Here is a 21,715-nt window from a genome sequence, read left to right as displayed (position 1 = left end):
GTACACCAGGGTTGCCGACTCACACAGTGCTTGTTTCACGGCACACAGAGCTCTAGCTTCTTCTTCGCCCCAGCTCCACGGCACGTCTTGTCTGGTGAGACGACGGAGAGGCTCTGTGATGGTTGCAAAGTTCGGAATGAACCTAGCACTGTACTGCGCCATTCCAAGAAATGAACGGAGTTCGGAGCTGTTCTGAGGTTCTGCGGCGTCCTTGAGCGCGGCGACCTTGGCTGGGTCAGGTCTGAGTCCGTCGGCACTGAAGATGAATCCGTAGAACTCGATCTCCTTCTTTCTGAACTGGCACTTGGAACTGTTCACGGTCAGCCCAGCTTGATGGAGAGTGGTGAGTAGCTTGTGCAGATTTCTATCATGTTCTTCAGCGTCTTTGCCAAAAACTATGATGTCATCACTGACGTTGCGACTACCTGCTACATCAGCTATCACAGTTTGTATGGTGTGTTGGAAGATCTCTGCGGCTGAATTTATGCCAAAACTGAGACGTTTGTAACGGTATAGTCCACAGTGAGTAGAGAACGTTGTGATTCCCCGGGATTCAGGTTTGAGTGTCAGTTGATGGTAGCCCGATCTCAAATTGATCTTGCTGAAAACTGTTGCGCCATGTAAGTCGGTGACCAGCTCCTCGATCGTTGGTGTGACATGACGTGTCCTCATGATTGCCTTGTTTGCGTCTCTCATGTCTACGCAGAGTCGTATCTCGGCTGGTTTCTTTGGCTTCGGCTGCAACTCCCATGTTCACTCGTATATACGCGAGTGGGCTTTTTACATGTATGACCGTTTTTACCCCGCCATGTAGGCACCCATACTCCGCTTTCGGGGTTGTGCATGCTGGGTATGTTCTTGTTTCCATAACCCACCGAAAGCTGACATGGATTACAGGATCTTTAACGTGCATATTCGATCTTATGCTTGCATAAACACACGAAGGGGGGTTCATGCACTGGCAGGCCTGCACATATGTTGACCTGGGAGATCGTAAAAATCTCCACCCTTTACCCACCAGGCGCCGTCACCATGATTCGAACCCAGGACCCTCAGATCGAAAGTCCAAGGCTTTAACCATTCGGCTATGGCGCCCATCGCCCTTTCTCTCAAGTTTGACTGGAAAATCAAACTGAACATCAGGTCATTCGGATGAGATGATAAACCAAGGTCCCTGTGTGCAGCATGCACTTAGCACATTGTAAAACAACCCACGGCAACAAAAGGGTTGTCCTTTGGTAAGGATGAAATCCACTCTGACAGGTATGCAAATATATAAACATGTACAGAACACAAATATATATATGCAAGCACCCGTTGCCTGACTCAGTTACACTGCTTGTCAGGTATGTTTTAATGCCTAGCAGATGTGGCATAGCGCCAATGGATTTTTTTTTTTTTTTTTTTTCCCCAAATGCAGTTGCGCCACCTTGAGAAACTGAAATACACTTGTGTCTTTGCAGGAGCCAGAGCCATGGGCCTGAGGTACTACACCTTCATTGTGGGCGCCATCGTCATGACTCTAGGACTTGTCCTGTACTACACCCGCTGGTCTGACCGGGCACCATCACCGTGGGAACACAAGAAACATGTGGGCTTGATGATGAAAATGCCTCCTGCAGGACTGGCACATGAGACTGAGGATAGGTGAGACAGGCTTTTAGTTGTTTTTTGGTTTGTTTGTTTTTTGTTGTTTTTTAAGTGATACTGTTATTGCCCTTATAAAGAAAGGGTTAAAAGCCCCATAGTCTGTTGTTGTTTTTTTCAGTAGAAAAATCCATTTTGATGGGAAAACAAATACACTAACACACAGAAAAAAAAGGTGGTGCTGCGCAGTGGTGATTGCACTCTCCATTGGTAGGGCATCTCCTCCTCTTCTTCTTCTTCTGCGTTCGTGGGCTGCAACTCCCACGTTCACTCGTATGCACACGAGTGGGCCTTTACGTGTATGACCGTTTTTACCCCGCCATGTAGGCAGCCATACTCCGTTTTCGGGGGTGTGCATGCTGGGTATGTTCTTGTTTCCATAACCCACCGAACGCTGACATGGATTACAGGATCTTTAACGTGCGTATTTGATCTTCTGCTTGCATATACACACGAAGGGGGTTCAGCCACTAGCAGGTCTGCACATATGTTGACCTGGGAGATCGTAAAAATCTCCACCCTTTACCCACTAGGCACCGTCACCGTGATTCGAACCCAGGACCCTCAGATTGACAGTCCAACGCTTTAACCACTCGGCTACTGTGCGGTAGGGCATCTCCAATTTCACAAAGATATATATATATATATATATATATATATATATATATATATATATATATATATATATATATATATATATATGTAACAGGGTGAAATTGTTCTCTTTGCCCCGCAGAGAGGGAGAGAGAGAGAGAGAGAGAGTGTGTGCACGTTCATGTCCCTTGTTAGCTTTAGCATTATTACTTCATGTGCAAAATAATATTCATGTAGGGTGGATGTGCTACATCTTGATATGTTTTTACGAAGTGAGTTCTCCTACCTTTCCTTGTAGTAGAACCAGTAATTTCATCAGTTCTCAGTTAGCTGGAAAAGGGAAAAGGCAACAGTATTGTGTGTGGGCCTCTGTCAGCCTGATAGGGTGAGTGCAAATATATCATACTTTACAGTAAGCATTTCTAGCATTGAGAAATTGATACCAAAATGTAAGTGCTAATTGTATTTCCTTATTAATATTATTCTGTGAGTTTAGATGTTATGCATTTGAATGGATTCGCAATCATTTTGAATAATGGTGTTAATCTTTACTGAAATATAACCTCAGCTTATGTTTAGAAATTTCTAGGATTTATTAATATCTTTAAGAAATTAGACAATTTCGAATTGGGTGTCCAGATGGTTGAAAGCAATTGCTCATTTCAATTAATGGGATATTTTAGTCTTTTCACACATTCATTTGTAACAATTGTAGATTCATGTGTAATAACTAATATTTGGTAAAGTGATGTTTGGAGTAAGTGAGTGAATGAACGTAGATAGACATTACTGTGCACTTGGTTATGAGGACTTTGTTGTTTTGTCTACAGGGCATTCATTTACTTATTTATTTATTTCCCTCCTTGTATCTTATTTCCCTCCTTGTACAAGTACAGTCCCTTGCCCTTTAACCCCCTGCTTTCCTTTTCCCTTTACCCATGTCCCGATACGTTCTCCATGTCCCGATACGTTCCCCATGTCTCGATACGTTCCCCGTCCTCAATAAAGCCTTGAAGAGAACTGGTGTTGATGTGGTGAGAGAACCCTGCCCAACCGGCTACAAAATGGCGCCCAATAAGGGACAATAATATAGAGAGATAGATAGATAGATAGATAGATGTTGTGACAAAGATACAGTACAATATTATTCAATACAATACAGTTCAGTACAGCACATTACAGTATGGTACAACACAACACAACACAACACAACACAACACAATGTTTGTTTTTCTGACACTTGGAAGACTGGAAAGAGGGCCCAGTCAGATCTAAACAGTCAACAGATCTGTTTTGCTAATTGATTAGAATTAATGGACTGTTGCAAAATGTTGGTGTTCTCATACATAACATGTTGTTTTTAATAGTGTGTGTGTGTGTGTGTTTGTGTGTGCATGCGGGTGTGTGGGTGTGGGTGTGAATGTGTGCGTCTGTGCTCATGTCTGTATACATATATATATATATACATGTTGATGTGATGTCCTGTGTGTAGAAATCACAGGAAGATGCCGGCAGAAATACTGGAAATGTACCGGCCCTCGCTTGCCAGATGTGTTCAGTCTGCTGGTTCACGTGATGCTGCTTTGGTAAGTACCTTTTTTTTCTTTTATATATATATATATATATATATATATATATATATATATATATATATATATATATATATATCTTTTAAAAATTTGTACTGATTGATTCATTTCCAGTTTATTATTGATTGATTTTTGACTCACTTGTGTTTTTTTGTATTTGTTTTGTACTGTTTTGTATTGCTTGTTTTTGTTTGTTTCTTTTGATTTTTGTTGTTGTTTTTTTGTCAGAGAAGCTTTCCCTGTGTGTGAAATTCAGGCTTCATTTCCCGGAGGAGAGTATGGTACTACAGTGCAGCACCACCTGTAAATTTTGTCTTTTATTTTATTTTGTTATTATCTTTTTTTTATTTCTGCCAAAGCGTATTTGTTTTACCACGAATAAGGATTGTTTGGCAGAATTTTGCAAAGGACAACCCTCTTACTTCCATGTGTTCTTCTGGGGTTTTTTTCGTGGGCTAAGTGTACATGCTTACATTGTACATTGGACATCCGTTTGACGGGCGCAATAGCCGAGTGGTTAAAGCGTTGGACTGTCAATCTGAGGGTCCCGGGTTCGAATCACGGTGACGGCGCCTGGTGGATGAAGGGTGGAGATTTTTATAATCTCCCAGGTCAACATATGTGCAGACCTGCTAGTGCCTGAACCCCCTTCGTGTGTATATGCAAGCAGAAGATCAAATACGCACGTTAAAGATCCTGTAATCCATGTCAGCGTTCCGTGGGTTATGGAAACAAGAACATACCCAGCACGCACACCCCCTACATGGCGGGGTAAAAACGGCCATACACGTAAAAGCCCACTCGTGTACATATGAGTGAACATGGGAGTTGCAGCCCACGAACGCAGAAGAAGAAGAAGGACATCCGTTTATCAATGAGACCACCACAAAGACCACTGCTGAAGGTCTAGTGGAGGGGAGAGTAAGAATCCCAGTCTGTTCATGAGAATTGAACCCATGGACACTGGCTTCCAAGCAGGTAGCATTACCGCTTGGCCACTGCTCCCCTGCTGATCTCTTCCCGCAGTGTTTGGTTTCATGTTGTTGTTGTTTTTCCCCACCTGATACCAGCTCTGCTTTGGAGTGTGGTTTTAGTGCACGTGTGTGTGTGTGTGTGTGTGTGTGTGTGTGTGTGTGTTAATGTGTGTGTGTGTGTGTGAGTGTTGTGAGATCATGTATGCTTGTGCGTGTGAATGTGTGTGTTTATATTTATTTGTTTATTTGTTATTAGTTTTATTGTTTATTAGTATTTATTAGTATTATTCATATTGTTGCTTTTCTTTTTTCTTTTCTGTTCTTTTTATTCTGATTTTGTTTGGTATTTCTGTTTATTTTATTTATTCATTAATTTGTCTATTTTACTTTGTTATTTTCCCTCAGTGCCAAAGTGCATTTGGTTCCTTTGCTGGTCAGACATCAGCTTAGCTGATGTGTAGCATATATGGATTTGTCCGAACGCAGTGACAAGCTCCTCGGGCAACGGAACTGAACTGGAGTGAAAGGGGACAGGGGAATTCGAGTGGAGACATTTGAGTTTGGTCATATCAAAGACAAGTGAAGCAAAAGTCAGCTAACTCAGAAGTGTGTTTAACTTCTGATGTTTGATGTGTAATTTAGGGGTTCGTGGGGGTTGGGGGGGGGCGGTATCTTGTTTTACATCTTCGTGGTTTGGGTGGTTTTGTCACAAAGATCCTTGTTGAATGAAATAGGGTTTTAGTGCAGTGTGTGTGTGTGTGTGTGATATGTATGTGTGGTGTGTGTTTGTGTGTGTGTGTGTGTGTGATGTGTGTGTGTGTGTGTGTGTGTGTGATGTGTGTGTGTTGTGTGTTCAGCTGTCTCATGGCCCCTTCATCTTGGAGAGCAAAAACCCCTGCTGGCGGTACAACAGCAAGAGAGGCAAGGTAGCGACCCCCCAGCTGCGTTGTCTCCCTTACTTCTTCCTGGCGGGTGTGGACAAGTGCGGCTCCACCGACATTTACAACCGACTCATCAAGCATCCGCAGATCGTCCCAGCCAGCGAGAAGGAACCGCGATGGTTCGACTGGAAAAGACATGTAACAAGTATGCATATTTTTTTTTTTTTTTTGGTTTTTGCTGTTTGTGGTGGTGGTTTTATTTTTGACTCACTTGTGTAAACAAAGTGAGTCTATGTTTTAACCCGGTGTTCGGTTGTCTGTGTGTGTGTGTGTGTCTGTGTGTCCGTGGTAAACTTTAACATTGACATTTTCTCTGCAAATACTTTGTCAGTTGACACCAAATTAGGCATAACAATAGGAAAAATTCAGTTCTTTCCAGTCATCTTGTTTAAAACAATATTGCATCTCTGGGATGGGCACAAAAAAATAAAAAATGAAGCCTAATTATATGCAAACTGCATTTACTGTTATATTTATATTTTTTGTATTCTCTAAACTTGGCACTTTGATCTGATATTCTGACACAACAACAAGAGCAGTCATTATTATCATTTTTTGTTCAAACAGGAACTTCTTTTGCTAAGCATGGAAGTTTTATTTATTTTGCAAACGTTTTGGTGCAGATAGTAAAGAAGGGAAATTACTCTGTAATTAATGCTAGGGGACTTAATTTGCTTTAAACTGATCTTTCTCATCTTAAACATTACATTTTGAAATTATACTCAGTGCATATCACAAGTGAGTCTTGAAGGCCTTGCCTCTCTTGTTCTATTTAATATCTGTAGACTATGAGAATTGTTGTTGTTGTTTATTGTTGTTTGTTGTTGTTATTTTTCTGTCTGATATCTGTATAGGATGATAATTGTTTTTCGTTGTTGTTTGTTGTTTGCGTTGTTTTCTATCAGAAAGAAAAGATCTGAGCACATCACTCCTCTTTTGCAACATCTCCATTGGCTCCCTGTCTCACACACAATAAAGTACAAGATCAGCACTCTATGTTATAAATGTATTCACAAATCTGCCCCTTCCTATCCCTGTGGTTGCCTTAACCTTCACACTCCATCTCCCTCTCTACGATCGGCTTCGGATCCGCTCTGTTTACACATACACAGATTCAAACACTCCACTGTTGGCCGCCGTTCTTTCTCTGTCTCTGGACCTTGCAGTTGTAATGAACTTCCTCTTTTCCTTTGTCAGGTCTCCACACTCAGCTCTTTCAACTCTGAGCACTTTCAAGTCTGGCCTTAAAACCCACCTCTTCCCAAGATAGCCTCCCTTCCCTGCCTCTTCCTTGTCTTCAGTTATGCATGCGTGTGTGAATGACTGGTGCGACAGCGCTTTGATTTGTCTCTGCACAAGATTCAGCGCTATATGAATATCATTGTTATTATTAATCAGTTTGATGTTTGTTTGTGGTGTTGTCTGTAGATGATGAGAATTGTTCAATACATGTACTGTTAATGCCTCTTGAATAAGGGCTTTGGCCTTGTATGACTAGATCATCCAAGTGGGAATCTGTGTGTTTCTCTATATCTTTGTTCCTTCACTGTATCTCTTTGTCTGTCTCTCTCTTTCTCACATTTTTTTTTAAGTTAAAAAAAAGTATGCATAGCTATTTGTCTGTCTGTCTGTCTAGATAGAATGAATGAATGAATGAATATTTTTTTTCTAGGGGTAATAGATTAACCATACATTTTTTTTTTCATCCAGCCCTCGAAAACAAATAAATAAACAACAGCAAAAAGATAACAGTAACAATATAGAAAAATTTAAACAAAACAGCAACAAAAACAAAACAATCCGGCAACATTTTAGTGTTGCTGAAGTACTTGAAATGCTACACACTGAAGGGTTGGACATCAAACAGGTGGATGATGACGAAGAAGAAAGTGAATGAAGTGCAGAAAGCGAGCATGGGTATGGTGATTCGGGGTGAAAAATTGGCTACATAATGGCAAAACTGTAAAAATAAGATGAGAAATTTGATTTTATATATATATATATATATGTAATAGCCCAACACGTAATAGACCAGTTCTGAAAGTTTCATTTTCTTCCGCCGTATTTTGTATTTTTTGTAATTTTTTCCCAAACCCTTACAAATGGACCATCTGTGGGGGAAAAGCAAGGGAGAAAACTTGTCGTCCCGAGTGAGTTAATGATATGGAAAGAAAAGAACGACTGTATTTTGACGTTGGTTGAAACATTTACATTCCAGCTCAGAACGACAACGCCTCGACCACACCACCCTTCACAGTGAAAGACCACAGCCATGAATTACTTGACCTTAACCCTTTGAGCCCTGACCACCGCTTTACTGGTGGTAGAGAAAAATGACATAATGCCTAGCCACCGGTTGAGCGGTGTGTAAACACTTGTGTCGCGTTTCGCTATTGGTTGACTTATATTGAAGAGCCAATCAGAAAAAACCGTAATATTCTGACGTCAGCGAACGTAGTACCAACATGGCCGCGCCTTTTCACTGTGTTTTGTGCATGTGCTTTGGATAAAAAAGATCGATTTCAATACAAGTCAACCAATAGCAAAACACGACACAAGTGTTTACGCACCGCTCAACCGGTGGCTAGGCATTATGTCATTTTTCTCTACCACCGGTAAAGCGGTGGTCAGGGCACTCTTTTTATATCTGCCGTGACACATTAAATACCAATTATTTGCAAATTTTGGCTCAAGAGCTCAGGCAGAAGGGTTAAAATTGCTCAGGAACTCAGGGCTCAAAGGGTTAAGGGGAGATCAGCAGTAGGTAGCCAAACTCACTACAGTGTACATTCCAGCTACAAAACTCAAGCCCAGAACAACTTGTGTGTGTGTGTGTGTGTGTGTGTGTGTGTGTGTGTGTGTGTGTGTGTTGCATGAATGCTGTGTTCTCACATGCAGTTATTGTTTAAAGTTCCTGTGGTTTCAGGGATATCTTTTGTTTGTTTTTTGTTCGTTTGTTTTTTGAAAGTTTTTCCCTGTGTTTTCAGAAACATTCGCTGACTACTTGTCCACCTTTAAGCAGGCGGCAAAGGTGATCGCCAGTGATATCAGTCAGCATGGGACTTCAGACAAGGTGGTTGGTAAGTTTTCACACATTGGATCGTCACCCAGTGTGTGTGTGTGTGTGTGTGTGTGTGTGTGTGTGTGTGTTCTGAGTGTGTGCATGTGTGTGTGTTTGTCTGTATGGGTGTGTGTGTTTGTATGCTTGTGTGCATTTTCAAGCTTGTATGAGTATGCATGCATGAGATTCGAAGCTGGGACCCTCAGATTGAAAGTCCAACGCTTTAACCATTTGGCTATTGCACCCGTCGTTCCCGGGTTCAAATCTTTGTAACGGCGCCTGGTGGGTAAAGGGTGGGGATTTTTCCAATCTCCCAGGACAACATTTGTGAAGACCTGCTTGTGCCTGGTTCCCTTTGTGTATGTACACAAGCAGACAATCAAATACGCACGTTAAAGATCCCGTAATCTATGTCATTGTTTGGTGGGTCCTGGAAACAAGAACATACCCAGCATGCACACCGCCGAAAATGGAGTATGGCTGCCTGCATGGTGGGATAAAAACGGTCATAGACGTAAAAGTCCACTCGTTCACACAGAGTCAGCGGACACAGCAGCTGCTAATTACAGGCACATGATCTTTGCTTGAAGGTGACGGAACCCCTACCTATATCTGGCGCAACTACCACTGGCCGGAGTACGCGGGCAACGAGGGCTGTTTGGAGCCTCAGGTGGTGATTTCAGATACCATCCACGGGTTGTTGCCTCAGGCCAAGATCATCCTCAGCTTCCGGAATCCTGTCAACAGGTCAGCCATCTTTTGTCTGTTTTTTCTTTTCTTTGCTTTTTATGAAAAAAAAAAAAAAAAAAAAATTGTCTGTCATCAGCCCTGGGTCTTTTGTTGTGGTCAGCTGGGATGTTAGCAACATGATTTCTCTGCCTTGCACCTGTCTTCTAGGGGATTTTGTTTTTCATGCGTTTAATATGATGATATTATCATTGAATTTTTTGTTTATCAAAACTTTTTTTTTCCCAGTCTGTGATGGGTGTGTTGGAGTCAGCTGCTGTGTAATGTGTTACTTAAAAAAAAAATGTAACATTATTTTACAGAGGTTTTGTTGTTGTCGTTGTTGTTGTTGTTTTTCTTGTTGTTGTTCTTTAACCCCTTGACGGCGGAACATTGGTGAGGAGTGGTCAGTATGGCCTGGATCCTGCGTGCAGTTACAACGTTTTGTGTACGGTATGTGGTGGTCGAATGGTTAAGAGCACTGGATTCTCACCAGAGCTTCCTGAGTTCGATCCCCGGCGCCCCTGGTAATAATAATAATAATGGTACTTATATAGCACTGAATCTTGTGCATAGACAAATCTAAGCGCTTTCGCACCAGTCATTCTCACGCACGCATAACTCGAAAACTGGAGAAACTAAAGACAAGGAAGAGGCAGGGAAGGGAGCCTATTTTGGGAAGAGGTGGGTTTTAAGGCCAGACTTGAAAGAGCTGAGTGTGGAGACTTGACGAAACGAAAGAGGAAGTTCATTCCAGTTGCAAGGTCCAGAGACAGGGAAAGAACGGCGGCCAACAGTCGAGAGTTTGAATCTGGGTATGCGTAAGTGGAGTGGATCCGAAGCTGATCGTAGTGAGCGAGATGGAGTGTAGAGGTGAAGGCAGCCACAGGTGGGTTGAGGGTGGAGATTTTTCCGATCTCCCAGGTCAGCATAATGTGCAGACCTGTTAGTGCCCGAACCCCCTTTTGTGTGTGTACGCACGCAGAAGATCAAAACCGCACGTTCAAGATCCCGTAATCCTTGTCAGTGTCCGGTGGGCTGTGGAAACAAGGACATACCCTGTATCCACATCCCTCAAAAATGGAGTATGGCTGCCTACATGGCAGGGTAACAGTCAAATTGTCATACACATTAAAAGTTACATGTCTGTGTGAGAGAGATAGAGAGAGAGAGAGAGTGTGTGTGTGTGTGTGTGTGTGACTGAAACCTGACTGAATGACACAGGAAACAAATGATGAGTGCCCAAAGGCAGCTGTCATTTGAATCCACCCAGGTAGGCAGCCTGTTGTGCAAGTGGCACTGTGAAGCGCCCAGAGCTTGGTCTCTGACTGAGGGTAGGCGCTGTGTAAGTTTACATATCATGTCATATCATATCATCATCGTAATTTTAAGTGGGGTTATTGATTTTGCTGAAGAAGAGTTATGCCGTCCACAGAAGAAGAAGAAGAAACGAAACGAAACGAAACGAAACGAAACGAAAGTTTATTCAATAAGGCCATGGCCCCATTTGAAGGGGTGATTACATATTTTGTAAGAATAGATTTGCATAAGAATATAATCTTACAACGTGTATGCTCAAAGCTCTATTCTCTTTAACCAATCATGAATCTCCGTCGTTTTAATGACTTATAGATAAATATGGCAAGATTAAGAAGAAGAAGAAGCAGAATAAAGAAGGGTGATAGAGACCCAGACCTGCACACAGTGATGTGACAGCAGTCGCTGATGAGCGTACTCATCCACAGCGGTCAAGGGGTTAAGGTGAATCAAATCAAGAACACTTTATTAATCCACATGGAAATTAAGTTTTGAACACCAGCAGAAAATTATCATGCGCAACATAAAAAGAGATTAAAACTAGTCAAATAAGAATTCCCATTAGCTGATGATGGATTACCCCCCTCTCGCCCTTTCTACCAAGTTTGACTGGAAAATCAAACTTGAGCGTCTAAGTCATTCAGATGAGATGATAAACATGGGTCCCATGTGCAGCACACACTTGGCGCATAACAAGGTATGAACATAAATTGAAAATCATACACATAGATACAGTAGAAATTAGGATACATACAAGTGCATATCAATAGAAAAACTTGGGCATACTCACACATGCACTCACTGCACACACACACACACACACGCACACACACACACACACACGTTTGAACAGAAGCCGCATATTACATGTGGATGGGACTGATGACTAGATCTTCAGGTAGATGGTTGTTGATTGCACAAGTCTACTTATCATACTGGATTTGTGCGTGAGACAGGGCATTGACTGCTTTCAGGAAAAAGCTATTGGCGAAGCGATTGGTTTTCATCCTTATACTTCTGTACAGTCAACCAGAGGGGAGCATCTCGAAAATCCCAAAAGCTGGATGCGATTCGTTCTGGCTGATTGATTTTGATTTTTTGAGGAGCTGCTTATGATATATGTCTTCTAGGAAAGGTAGATCAGCCCCGGTAATCTTGGTGGCAGTTTTTACGATTCTGTTCTGGGCTGTGATTTCTGCCTTGGAAATGTTTCCGTACCAAACAGTAATAGTGAAGGAAATGTATGGATTTGTCTGAAAAGCCGTGATAAACTGAAATGTTATTTTCTCTTTTTTTCTTCTTCCCCACCACCCCACCCTAGTATTTACTCCAAGTACCTGTCCTTGGCTGACCAAAGAAAGTCCTCCTCCCCGCAGCATTTCCACGGGCTGGTGGTGAAGGCGATGGGTTGGTACCGGCGGTGTTTCGCTCGTGCTTCTGTCCGACAGTGTGCATTCAACGTCACCCTGGCCACGCAGGTGGGTACCTACCTGCCTGGGGGAGCAGTGAAGGAAGAGATTGTATTATATTGTGTTGTTTTGTACTGTGTTGTATTTTTACTGTGTTGTGCTGTGTTGTATTGTGTCATGCTGTATTGTGTTGTGCTGTGTTGTATTGTGTTGTGATGTATTGGGCTGTATTGTATTGTCCTGTGTTGTATTGTGTTGTGATGTATTGGGCTGTATTGTATTGTCCTGTGTTGTATTGTGCTGTATTCTATTATGTTGTATTGTACTGTGCTGTATTGTGTTGTATTGTGCTGTGTTGTATTGTATTGTACTGTGTTGTATTGTGCTTGTATTGTGTTGTGTTGTAATGTGCTGTGTTGTATTGTTTTGTGTTGTGTTGTGTTGTATTACTTATTTTGTCACAATAGATTTCTCTGTGTTAAATTCAGGCTGCTCTCCCCAGGGAGAGTGTGTCACTGTGCTTAGAGTGCAAACTTTTTTTTTTGTTTTCTTTTTTTTTTTTTTTTTTTTTTTTCAATTTCATTTGTTTTCCTATTGAAGTGCATTTTATTTTTCTGCAGATTTTTTGCCAGAGACAACCCTTTTGTTGCCATGGGTTCTTTTGCATGTGCTGAGTGCATGCTGCACACGGGACCTCAGTTTATCATCTCATCCAAATGACTATAGTGTATTTGTTTTACTATCAGTGTGGATTTTTTCTTCATACGTTAGCCTTGGACGACCCTTTTGTTGCTATATGTTTCTTTTTCTTATAAGACCAAAGCGCATTATGCGCATGGGGCATTGGCATGTTGTTTTATCCATAACATTAACAACTTGTGTCCAGACCGCCACTCAATGTCTAGGCAGACCACATTACCATGAGGCTACCACTCCACATTAATTTTTATCAATGTATAAAACTAATAAAGCACTGTACATGAGATTTCGGCATGATTAAGCCACTTCATACCTTCATTCCGTGGATCTGTATTCATTTCTTCCATGTGTGTGTCAGTGTGTGTGTTAAAATATAACATCTTTCAAAAAACAAAACTGATTGAATGTAGCTTGATCTCGTTTTGTGTTTCTACCTGTCAGTCTGACTGTCTGCCTGTCTCTGTGTCTGGTCTCTGTGACTGAAGAACAGAAACTTGCTGTTGTCCTTCCACGCTCTGGCTGTGTTGCTACCTGTCAAATCAGAGATTTGCTGTTGTTGTCTTTCCACGCTCTAGCTGCAGCTGGAGAAAGGCCTGTATGCTGTCTTCCTGTCAGACTGGCTCCGAGTGTTCCCCAGGCATCAGCTTCATATCTTCCGCTTTGAGGACTACGTCCAGGACATTGCAGGCCATCTGAAGGGACTGTTTCGCTTCCTGGGCCTGAGTAAGGAACATGTCTTGCTTTGCTCTCTTGAATTTTGAATTTTATTTTCTCAAACCAAAGGATGTGCTTCCAGTATCTCTCTCTCACACACACACACACACACACACACACACACACACACACACACACACACACACACACACGAACACACACATGAACACACACACACACATATGCTGTTTAGTTTCTCGAAACAGAGACTAGTGTGGGAGGCAGACTCATCGATGCCATGAACAGGTTGAACTTCACACGGAGAAATGCGTCGTGACTGAAAGTAATACAGCATAATAAATGATGCGACACAACACAGCACATTGCAGCCTCATCTCTTGCCACAGTGCTGTAACTATTGTTGATAATAATTGCTGCTGTGAGAAAACAGCAGCCAGAAAAAGAAAAAAAAAATTACAGTTTGTATATCACAGCTTTCACATTGTCATTGCTGGTAAATAGGAAATGGCAGGGTAAACTTCTTTTTTTTAAATACCTTTTTTACAGTCTATAAAGTGTTTACATTTTTTCCCCAATTTTAACTCGTATGTCTAATAATATATTTTGTCTGTTGTATGGCTAAAATCTGTCCGAATGAAGTTGTGAATTATATCAAGATTGACAATCGAACCAGAAAGTATGACATTCGGAATGAAACTGTTAATTGGCCTTAGAAGATCTCACAAATACTCCACTTTTAAACAGCATGCGAACGCACATCACAGAGCGAGTCAAAGAATTTGTTCTGGAAATCATCCGCAGTGGAACAATATAGTTTCTCCATTCTTTCACAAAATCTGAAAGACTTTGCTGGGCATCATTGTATGATGGCTCTCTACACATTCACTTGCTAAATGTCATCATGCTTATAGTTATATATCTTTACATCAAAGGTCTTAACTTTCCTCCACCTTTTTTTTGTTGTTCATCATTTGGCTTATTCAGGTACTGTAATATTTTGATCTTTGGATTATTTGGAATGGACTTTTTTTTTTTTTTAGATATAACCTTTTTTCTTTCTTTTCATTAATTTCCTTTCTTTCTCAGAGGCTGTGCCAGATGAGAAGCTTCACCGTCTTGCCAATCTCTCTGTGTACAACAAAGGTCGTCACTATAACACTGGCCCCATGCTGCCAGAGACAAGGCGGCTCCTGCAAGAGTTCTACGCCCCTTTCAACGCCCAGATGGCAGCGCTGATGAACAGCGACAAGTACTTGTGGGAGTCGCAGGAGTAGGGAGGGGTTGTGTGTTGTGTTGTGTTGTGTTGTGTTGTGTTGTGTTGTATAATAATAATAATAATAATGGTACTTATATAGCGCTGAATCTTGTGCATAAACAAATCAAAGCGCTTTCGCACCAGTCATTCTCACGCACGCATAACTCTAAAACTGAAAAAAAAAAAAACCAAAAAAAAAACAACAACTAAAAACAAGGAAGAGGCAGGGAAGGGAGGCTATTTTGGGAAGAGGTGGGTTTTAAGGCCAGACTTGAAAGAGCTGAGTGTGGAGACTTGACGAAGCGAAAGAGGAAGTTCATTCCAATTGCAAGGTCCAGAGACAGAGAAAGAACGGTGGCCAACAGTCGAGAGTTTGAATCTGGGTATGTGTAAGTGGAGTGGATCCGAAGCTGATCGTAGTGAGCGAGATGGAGTGTAGAGGTGAAGGCAGCCACAGAGATAGGAAGGGGCTGATTTGTGAATACATTTGTAGCATAGAGTGCTGATCTTGTACTTTATTCGGTGTGAGACAGGGAGCCAGTGGAGATGTTGCAAAAGAGGAGTGGTGTGCTCCTTGTCACTCTTTGTCACAAAAGATTTCTCTGTGTGAAATTTGGGATGCTGTCCCGTAAGGAAGAATACATCGCTACAGTGCTGCACCACACACACATGCATGCACGTACGCACGCACACACACACACACACACACACACACACACATCTATCTATCTATCTAGATGTTTTTTCTTCTTCTTTTTCTACCTGGAAGAGCATTTGTCTTTGTGTCAAAGTAGGTTTTTGTACAGAGTATTGCCATGGACAATCCTTTTCTTTCTGCAACTTCGTTTATGTGGCCAAGTGCATGCTACGCACAGGACGTCGTTGTATTGTCAGATCCGAATGACGATCATCCAGACCACCACTCAAGGTCAACTGATTTATCTATTATTTATTCACCTTTTTTTTTTTCTCAAGGCCTGACTAAGCGCGTTGGGTTACGCTGCTGGTCAGGCATCTGCTTGGCAGATGTGGTGTAGCGTATATGGATTTGTCCGAATGCAGTGACGCCTCCTTGAGCTACTGAAACTGAAACTGAACTGATGGGGGGATTCGATCCTTCACCTCCTGATTCTCTCTCTTCCTGGGCGAAGACGTTACCACTAGGGCATAGTTCTTCTGCGTTTGTGGGCTGCCTAATCAACTCTGAGGCAGCAAACGTTCTCTGATCCGCTTGTGGATTGTAGCAATAATTTGCAGTAACATGATGTTGACAGGAAAAAAACAAAACAAAACAAAAGAACAAAAAAAAAACACCCCAAAAAACTGAAGCAAAAAGAAAACATATTATCAAAAGGAATTGAAGGAGGCTTTGAATGTTTTATTCCATCATATTTTGTAACAAAAGGACTCATCAGTTAATGGATTATCTTTGCACATGACGATCTTGATAAATAGCTCTACTTGTCTTACTGTCTAGAGTCTGTCACCATTGAACTTCACATTCACCTTACATGTGTATGTTGTGTAGACTTGGATCTGGTTTGGGGCCTGTGTTTTGTTTGTTTGTTTTTTGTTTTGTTTTTTTTTGGGGGGGCGAGGGGGGGGGGGGGGGGTTGGGGTTTTTTTTTTTTTTCTCTAAACAGAATAAATAAAATAAAAAGAATAATATCAGGTTAACAAAGACTTTTTTGTTTTTACACTCAGTCTGAAGGCCCTACGTCACTATCATTATACTTTTACATACACCACACATGTGCATGCTGTATATGTAGACTTTCTGCTTTGGGTGGGGGTTGGGGGGGGGGATGTTTTGAAAGGGAACATGTTTTCTGAAGTTTGTCAGTTGAAGTTTATTCCATGCTACTGGGCCAAGGTAGGGGAATGAGTGCTGAAATGTCTGTTCCAATACAAAGCTTACTTTATTAATGCTCAGCATGCTTACTGCATGGTAGCAGGTGTGTTTACAGACATTTTGCTGTAAAGTCACATGTAAGGTCATCAAGGAATTTGCAATTCTTTTTTTTTGTTTGTTTGTTTGTTTGTTTTATTGGTTTTTTTGTTGTTCCCCTTCATGCAGCATACATAATGACATACTTTCCTTATTTCTATGTGTCTGATTCTGTGTGTAGCAATCATGATGAAATTCTTTTACTTATTTCAGTTTTTGTGATTCTGTGTGCAGCTATCATAAAGAGATTCTTTATATTATGACGAAATTGACTATGTGTGTATACATATGTACGTATGTGTACATAACTACATGCATGTATATGAATGTGTAGTGTGTGTGTGTGTGTGTGTGTGTTTTATCTTCACTTTAAGGTCTATTCACAAAATTGATTTTAGACGGAAAGTAGTAAAGTAGTGGATAAAGGAAAGGGAATGCATGTGAATATTAGTGTAAGAAAGTGTTAATGTTATGTATCAGAGGAAAAGTATATTATAAGAAATCCAAGTTTAAAGAGATTGTGGTGTGTATTGAATGAGGTGTCTTGGGAAGGAGAATAATGTGTATGCATATCAACAAGTATTTACAACAATGTAAATGTAAATAACGACAAATAATTGTAATACATCAAAGGAGGATACCAACTGGACTGGAGTTTAAAATTTCCGAAAACATTCTAAGCAGTGAATAATCATTCAAAATCTCTTCAGTGACTAATGAAATATTGGAAGAAAAGTCATCAACTACATCTTTTGGAATTAACGGTCTTATGCTTGGACAATGAATGAGTAGATGGTGTCGTGTCTGTACCTAGATAGTAATACAAGGGAAATAATTACTATAAAGAGTCAAAGGTCACAGGAAGCGTGACGAGATATCTGGATCAAGATGGTGGATTAAACCGGTGTAAATATTACCAAGTGTCTGTGCAATTTGAATGGTAGCACATGATAACAACACCAATCATCCACGCATACATACACACAAGATACAGATAAGACAATGGCGACGAGTATAAACCTTCTAGGACGACCACAAGCGTTTGAAGCGGTAGGTGACGCACAAACTCTTAGCATCAAGTGGACTTCGTGGATAGAAGAGTTCGAAGCCTATGCAGACAGTGTTGGTTTATTTGTCAACGAGGACAGTACAGACAACGTGAGGCAACAACGTAGAGCACTCTTGCTATATACGGCAGGCAAGGAGGTGAGAGACATTTTTGCAAATCTTCCAGACAAAGGAACAGCAACAGAATATGATGAAGCAGTGACGGCGCTGACAACACACTTCAGAGTGAAACCAAACAAGACATTTCAGCGACACCAGTTCAGAAAACTAACCCAGAATGACACGGAAACTGTTGCTCAATTCGTGGGTAGACTGAGACTGAACGCAGATGGTTGTGAGTTCGATAATATAGAAGACCAGATCAAAGATCAAGTTGTGCAAACAGTGAAATCTGACAGATTGCGACGCAAACTGCTAGAACAGGGAGATGAACTAGATTTAGCAAAGACTCTCAAGATTGCAGCAACACATGAAGCCGTAGATGAACAAGCTAGACAGATGAAACAAGATCATTCGGGTGGAAATGGAGCAGTGGCCAGAATACACACTAATAGTAAAACGAACAGTCACAAAAACAAGTCAAGCAGAGGCGAGTGCTATAGATGTGGTAATACTGATCACTATGGCAGTAACCCAAGTTGCCCTGCCAGAGGCAAAATATGTCGCAAATGTGGTGGAGCAAATCACTTCCAAAAAATGTGCCGTTCTAGATCTAAGAGAGAAAGGACAGATCATCGAGATGCTAGACCACGGAAAAATAAGAACCAAGAGGAAGGTAGACAGCAAAGTAGAGGAAACAGAAATCGAGATCGAGTGAATCAGCTTGACGCAGAAAACTCAGAATCAGAAAGCGATGAAGAGACGGTCCATGTATTCATGACTAGGGAGACTACCGTCAGAGACAGTAAACTCACTATCCAGGTAGGAGGTGTGCCTGTTGACTGTATTGTTGATTCCGGATGCGACATCAACATCATCAGTGAAAAACTGTGGTCAAAACTGAAGTCAAAGAACATAGAACACAAAATCAAGAAATGCACCAAAAAGCTGTACCCCTACACATCAACTACACCACTACGGACAGTATGTTGTTTTGAAGCAGAAGTGTGTGCTGGTGAAAATAAAGCTATAGCCGACTTCATTGTGATCAGAGAAGATGCAGACCCGCTGCTTAGCAGAAAAACTAGCATGGAGCTAAATGTACTTCATATCGGACTGAATGTTCAGAACGTGTCAGCAGATGAGAACGAAGACATCAAGACTAAGTTCAAACCACTGTTCACAGGGTTTGGAAAGCTGCAAGGACGCCAAGTGAAGCTCACTGTAGACCCCAAGATAAAGCCAGTTGCACAACCAGTACGACGAACACCATTTGGACTCAGAACCAAGGTAGAGGCCAAGATCAAAGAACTTCTCAACAGTGACATCATCGAGCCCGTGGAGAAGCCTACTCCCTGGGTAAGCCCGGTAGTGATCGTGCCGAAAGCCAACAATGACATCCGTATGTGTGTGGACATGCGACGTGTCAATGAGGCCGTGCAGAGAGAACGCCATCCAATACCAACAGTTGAAGAGCTACTGCAAGACATGGCTGAAAGTAGAGTCTTCACAAAACTGGATCTGAAGATGGGCTACCACCAGCTGGAGCTACACCCAGACTCACGAGACATCACTACCTTCGTTACACACTGTGGACTTTACAGGTATAAGCGATTGGTGATGGGCATCAATGCAGCAAGTGAGATATACCAACATGAAATAGCACAGGTGTTACAAGGCATCCCTGGTGTGGCCAATCTCTCAGATGACATCATCATACATGCGCCAGACAGAAAGCAGCATGATGAGCGACTGCAGCAGACACTCCACAGACTCCAAGATGCAGGTTTAACACTGAATCTGGACAAGTGCCATTTCAGAAAAGACGAGATTGAGTTCCTCGGACACAAGCTGACTGCCAAAGGCCTTGACCCTGCAAAGGATAAGGTTGAAGCTGTGATCAACGCCCGTGAGCCACAGAACATCAGTGAAGTGAGGAGTTTCCTTGGGCTAGCAAACTACTGCGCACGTTTCATCCCAAACTTCGCGACATTGACTGAGCCCCTACGCAGGCTGACCAGAAAAGCTGAAAAGTTTCATTTTGGCCCAGAGCAGAAAGAAGCATTCAAGTCACTGAAAGAAGCCCTAGGTAGTGCAAAGGCATTAGGCTACTATGATCCCAAGGCGCCAACTCAAATCATCTGTGAAGCTTCGCCAGTTGGATTAGGTGCAGTTCTAGTCCAGAGACAGAAAGAAGGAGCCAGAGTCATCAGCTATGCAAGTCGAAGTCTGACCGCTGTAGAGAAGAGATATTCGCAGACAGAAAAAGAGGCTCTTGCAATCGTCTGGGGATGCGAGAAATTTCATCCCTACATATACGGACTGAACTTTGATCTTCTCACAGACCACAAACCTCTCCAGACCATCTATGGCCCCCACTCGAAACCAAGTGCTCGGATCGAGAGATGGGTACTTCGACTCCAAGCCTACCAATTCCGAGTCGTGTACATCCCAGGAAAAGCCAACATTGCTGATCCATTGTCCAGACTCTTGCCTACCCAGACCCCTCCACCATTCTCAAACGTTTCTGAAGAAGCTGAAGAACACGTCAGATTCGTCACAAACAACGCAACGCCATGTGCTGTGACAACGGCTGAAATTGAAAAAGCATCAGCTGAAGACAACGAGCTGGACACAGTCAGACAATGCATAGAGACAGGACAGTGGCACAATTGTGACAAGCTGTACGCCGCTGTGAGCCATGAACTGTGTACTGTTGGCAACATAGTGCTGAGAGGTTCCCGCATTGTGATCCCCAAAACATTGAGACCTCGCATTCTGACACTAGCCCATGAAGGACATATGGGTATAGTTGGAACAAAACAGAACCTAAGAACCAAAGTTTGGTGGCCCGGCATGGAGAAACAAGCCGAGAAATACTGCAAGACCTGCCATGGCTGCCAACTGGTAAGCCGAGCTAACCCGCCTGAACCAGTGAAGAGCACCAAACTACCAAACGCACCATGGGAAGACCTAGCCATGGACTTCCTAGGACCGCTGCCATCAGGACACTCAGTACTTGTAGTCATTGATTACTACAGCCGGTACTACGAGATTGCCATCATGAAATCTATAACAGCTGAAAAGACTGTGGCAGTGTTAAAGACAATATTCGCCAGACATGGAATGCCGCTCACAATACACTCTGACAATGGGCCGCAATTCAAATCTGAAGTCTTCGCAGACTACATGAAAGACATTGGAGCCAAACACATCAGAGTTACACCAAGATGGCCGCAAGCAAACGGTGAAGTTGAACGCCAAAATGAATCGCTTCTGAAGAGAATGAAGATCGCACAAGCAGAGGGAAAAGACTGGAAGGATGAAATTCTGAAATACTTGCAAGTATACAGAGCATCTCCACATCCTTCAACTGGAAAGAGCCCAGGAGAATTACTGTTTGGACGCAAAATCCGAACAAAGATTCCCCAGTTGCCCAGCGACTACATTGACCAAGAAGTCCAAGACCGTGACGCTGAAAGGAAAGGACTTTCAAAGTTGAATGCTGACCAGAAACGAGGAGCGACTGAGTGCAACATCATGCCCGGAGACACCGTCCTGCTGAAAAGAGACCAGAAACAAGGGAAGCTGGACACAACCTTCCTGCCAGAACCATATGAAGTCATCGAGAAATCAGGCAACAAAGTGACAGTCCAGTCTCCAAGCGGTGTGAAAATCTCCCGCAACTCATCCCATGTAAAGAAGTTTCACAG

General features: G+C 42.2%; 1 protein-coding gene across 1 annotated transcript; it reads left to right on the top strand.

The window, feature by feature from the left end:
* Nucleotides 1–1,463: 1,463 nt before the first annotated feature.
* Nucleotides 1,464–16,435, top strand: LOC143274581 (carbohydrate sulfotransferase 15-like). Its single transcript, XM_076578431.1, has 8 exons — nt 1,464–1,647; nt 3,734–3,827; nt 5,662–5,890; nt 8,733–8,825; nt 9,397–9,553; nt 12,171–12,327; nt 13,533–13,680; nt 14,719–16,435. The coding sequence occupies exons 1-8, from the start codon at nt 1,475–1,477 to the stop codon at nt 14,904–14,906; spliced, it is 1,239 nt and encodes a 412-aa protein (XP_076434546.1). The 5' UTR covers nt 1,464–1,474; the 3' UTR covers nt 14,907–16,435.
* Nucleotides 16,436–21,715: the final 5,280 nt, after the last annotated feature.

The sequence above is a fragment of the Babylonia areolata genome, chromosome 29 (genome assembly GCF_041734735.1).
Source record: "Babylonia areolata isolate BAREFJ2019XMU chromosome 29, ASM4173473v1, whole genome shotgun sequence".
NCBI lineage: Eukaryota > Metazoa > Mollusca > Gastropoda > Neogastropoda > Buccinidae > Babylonia > Babylonia areolata.
Note: the sequence above shows the minus strand (reverse complement) of the source record. Positions and strands in the feature narration are given on the sequence as shown.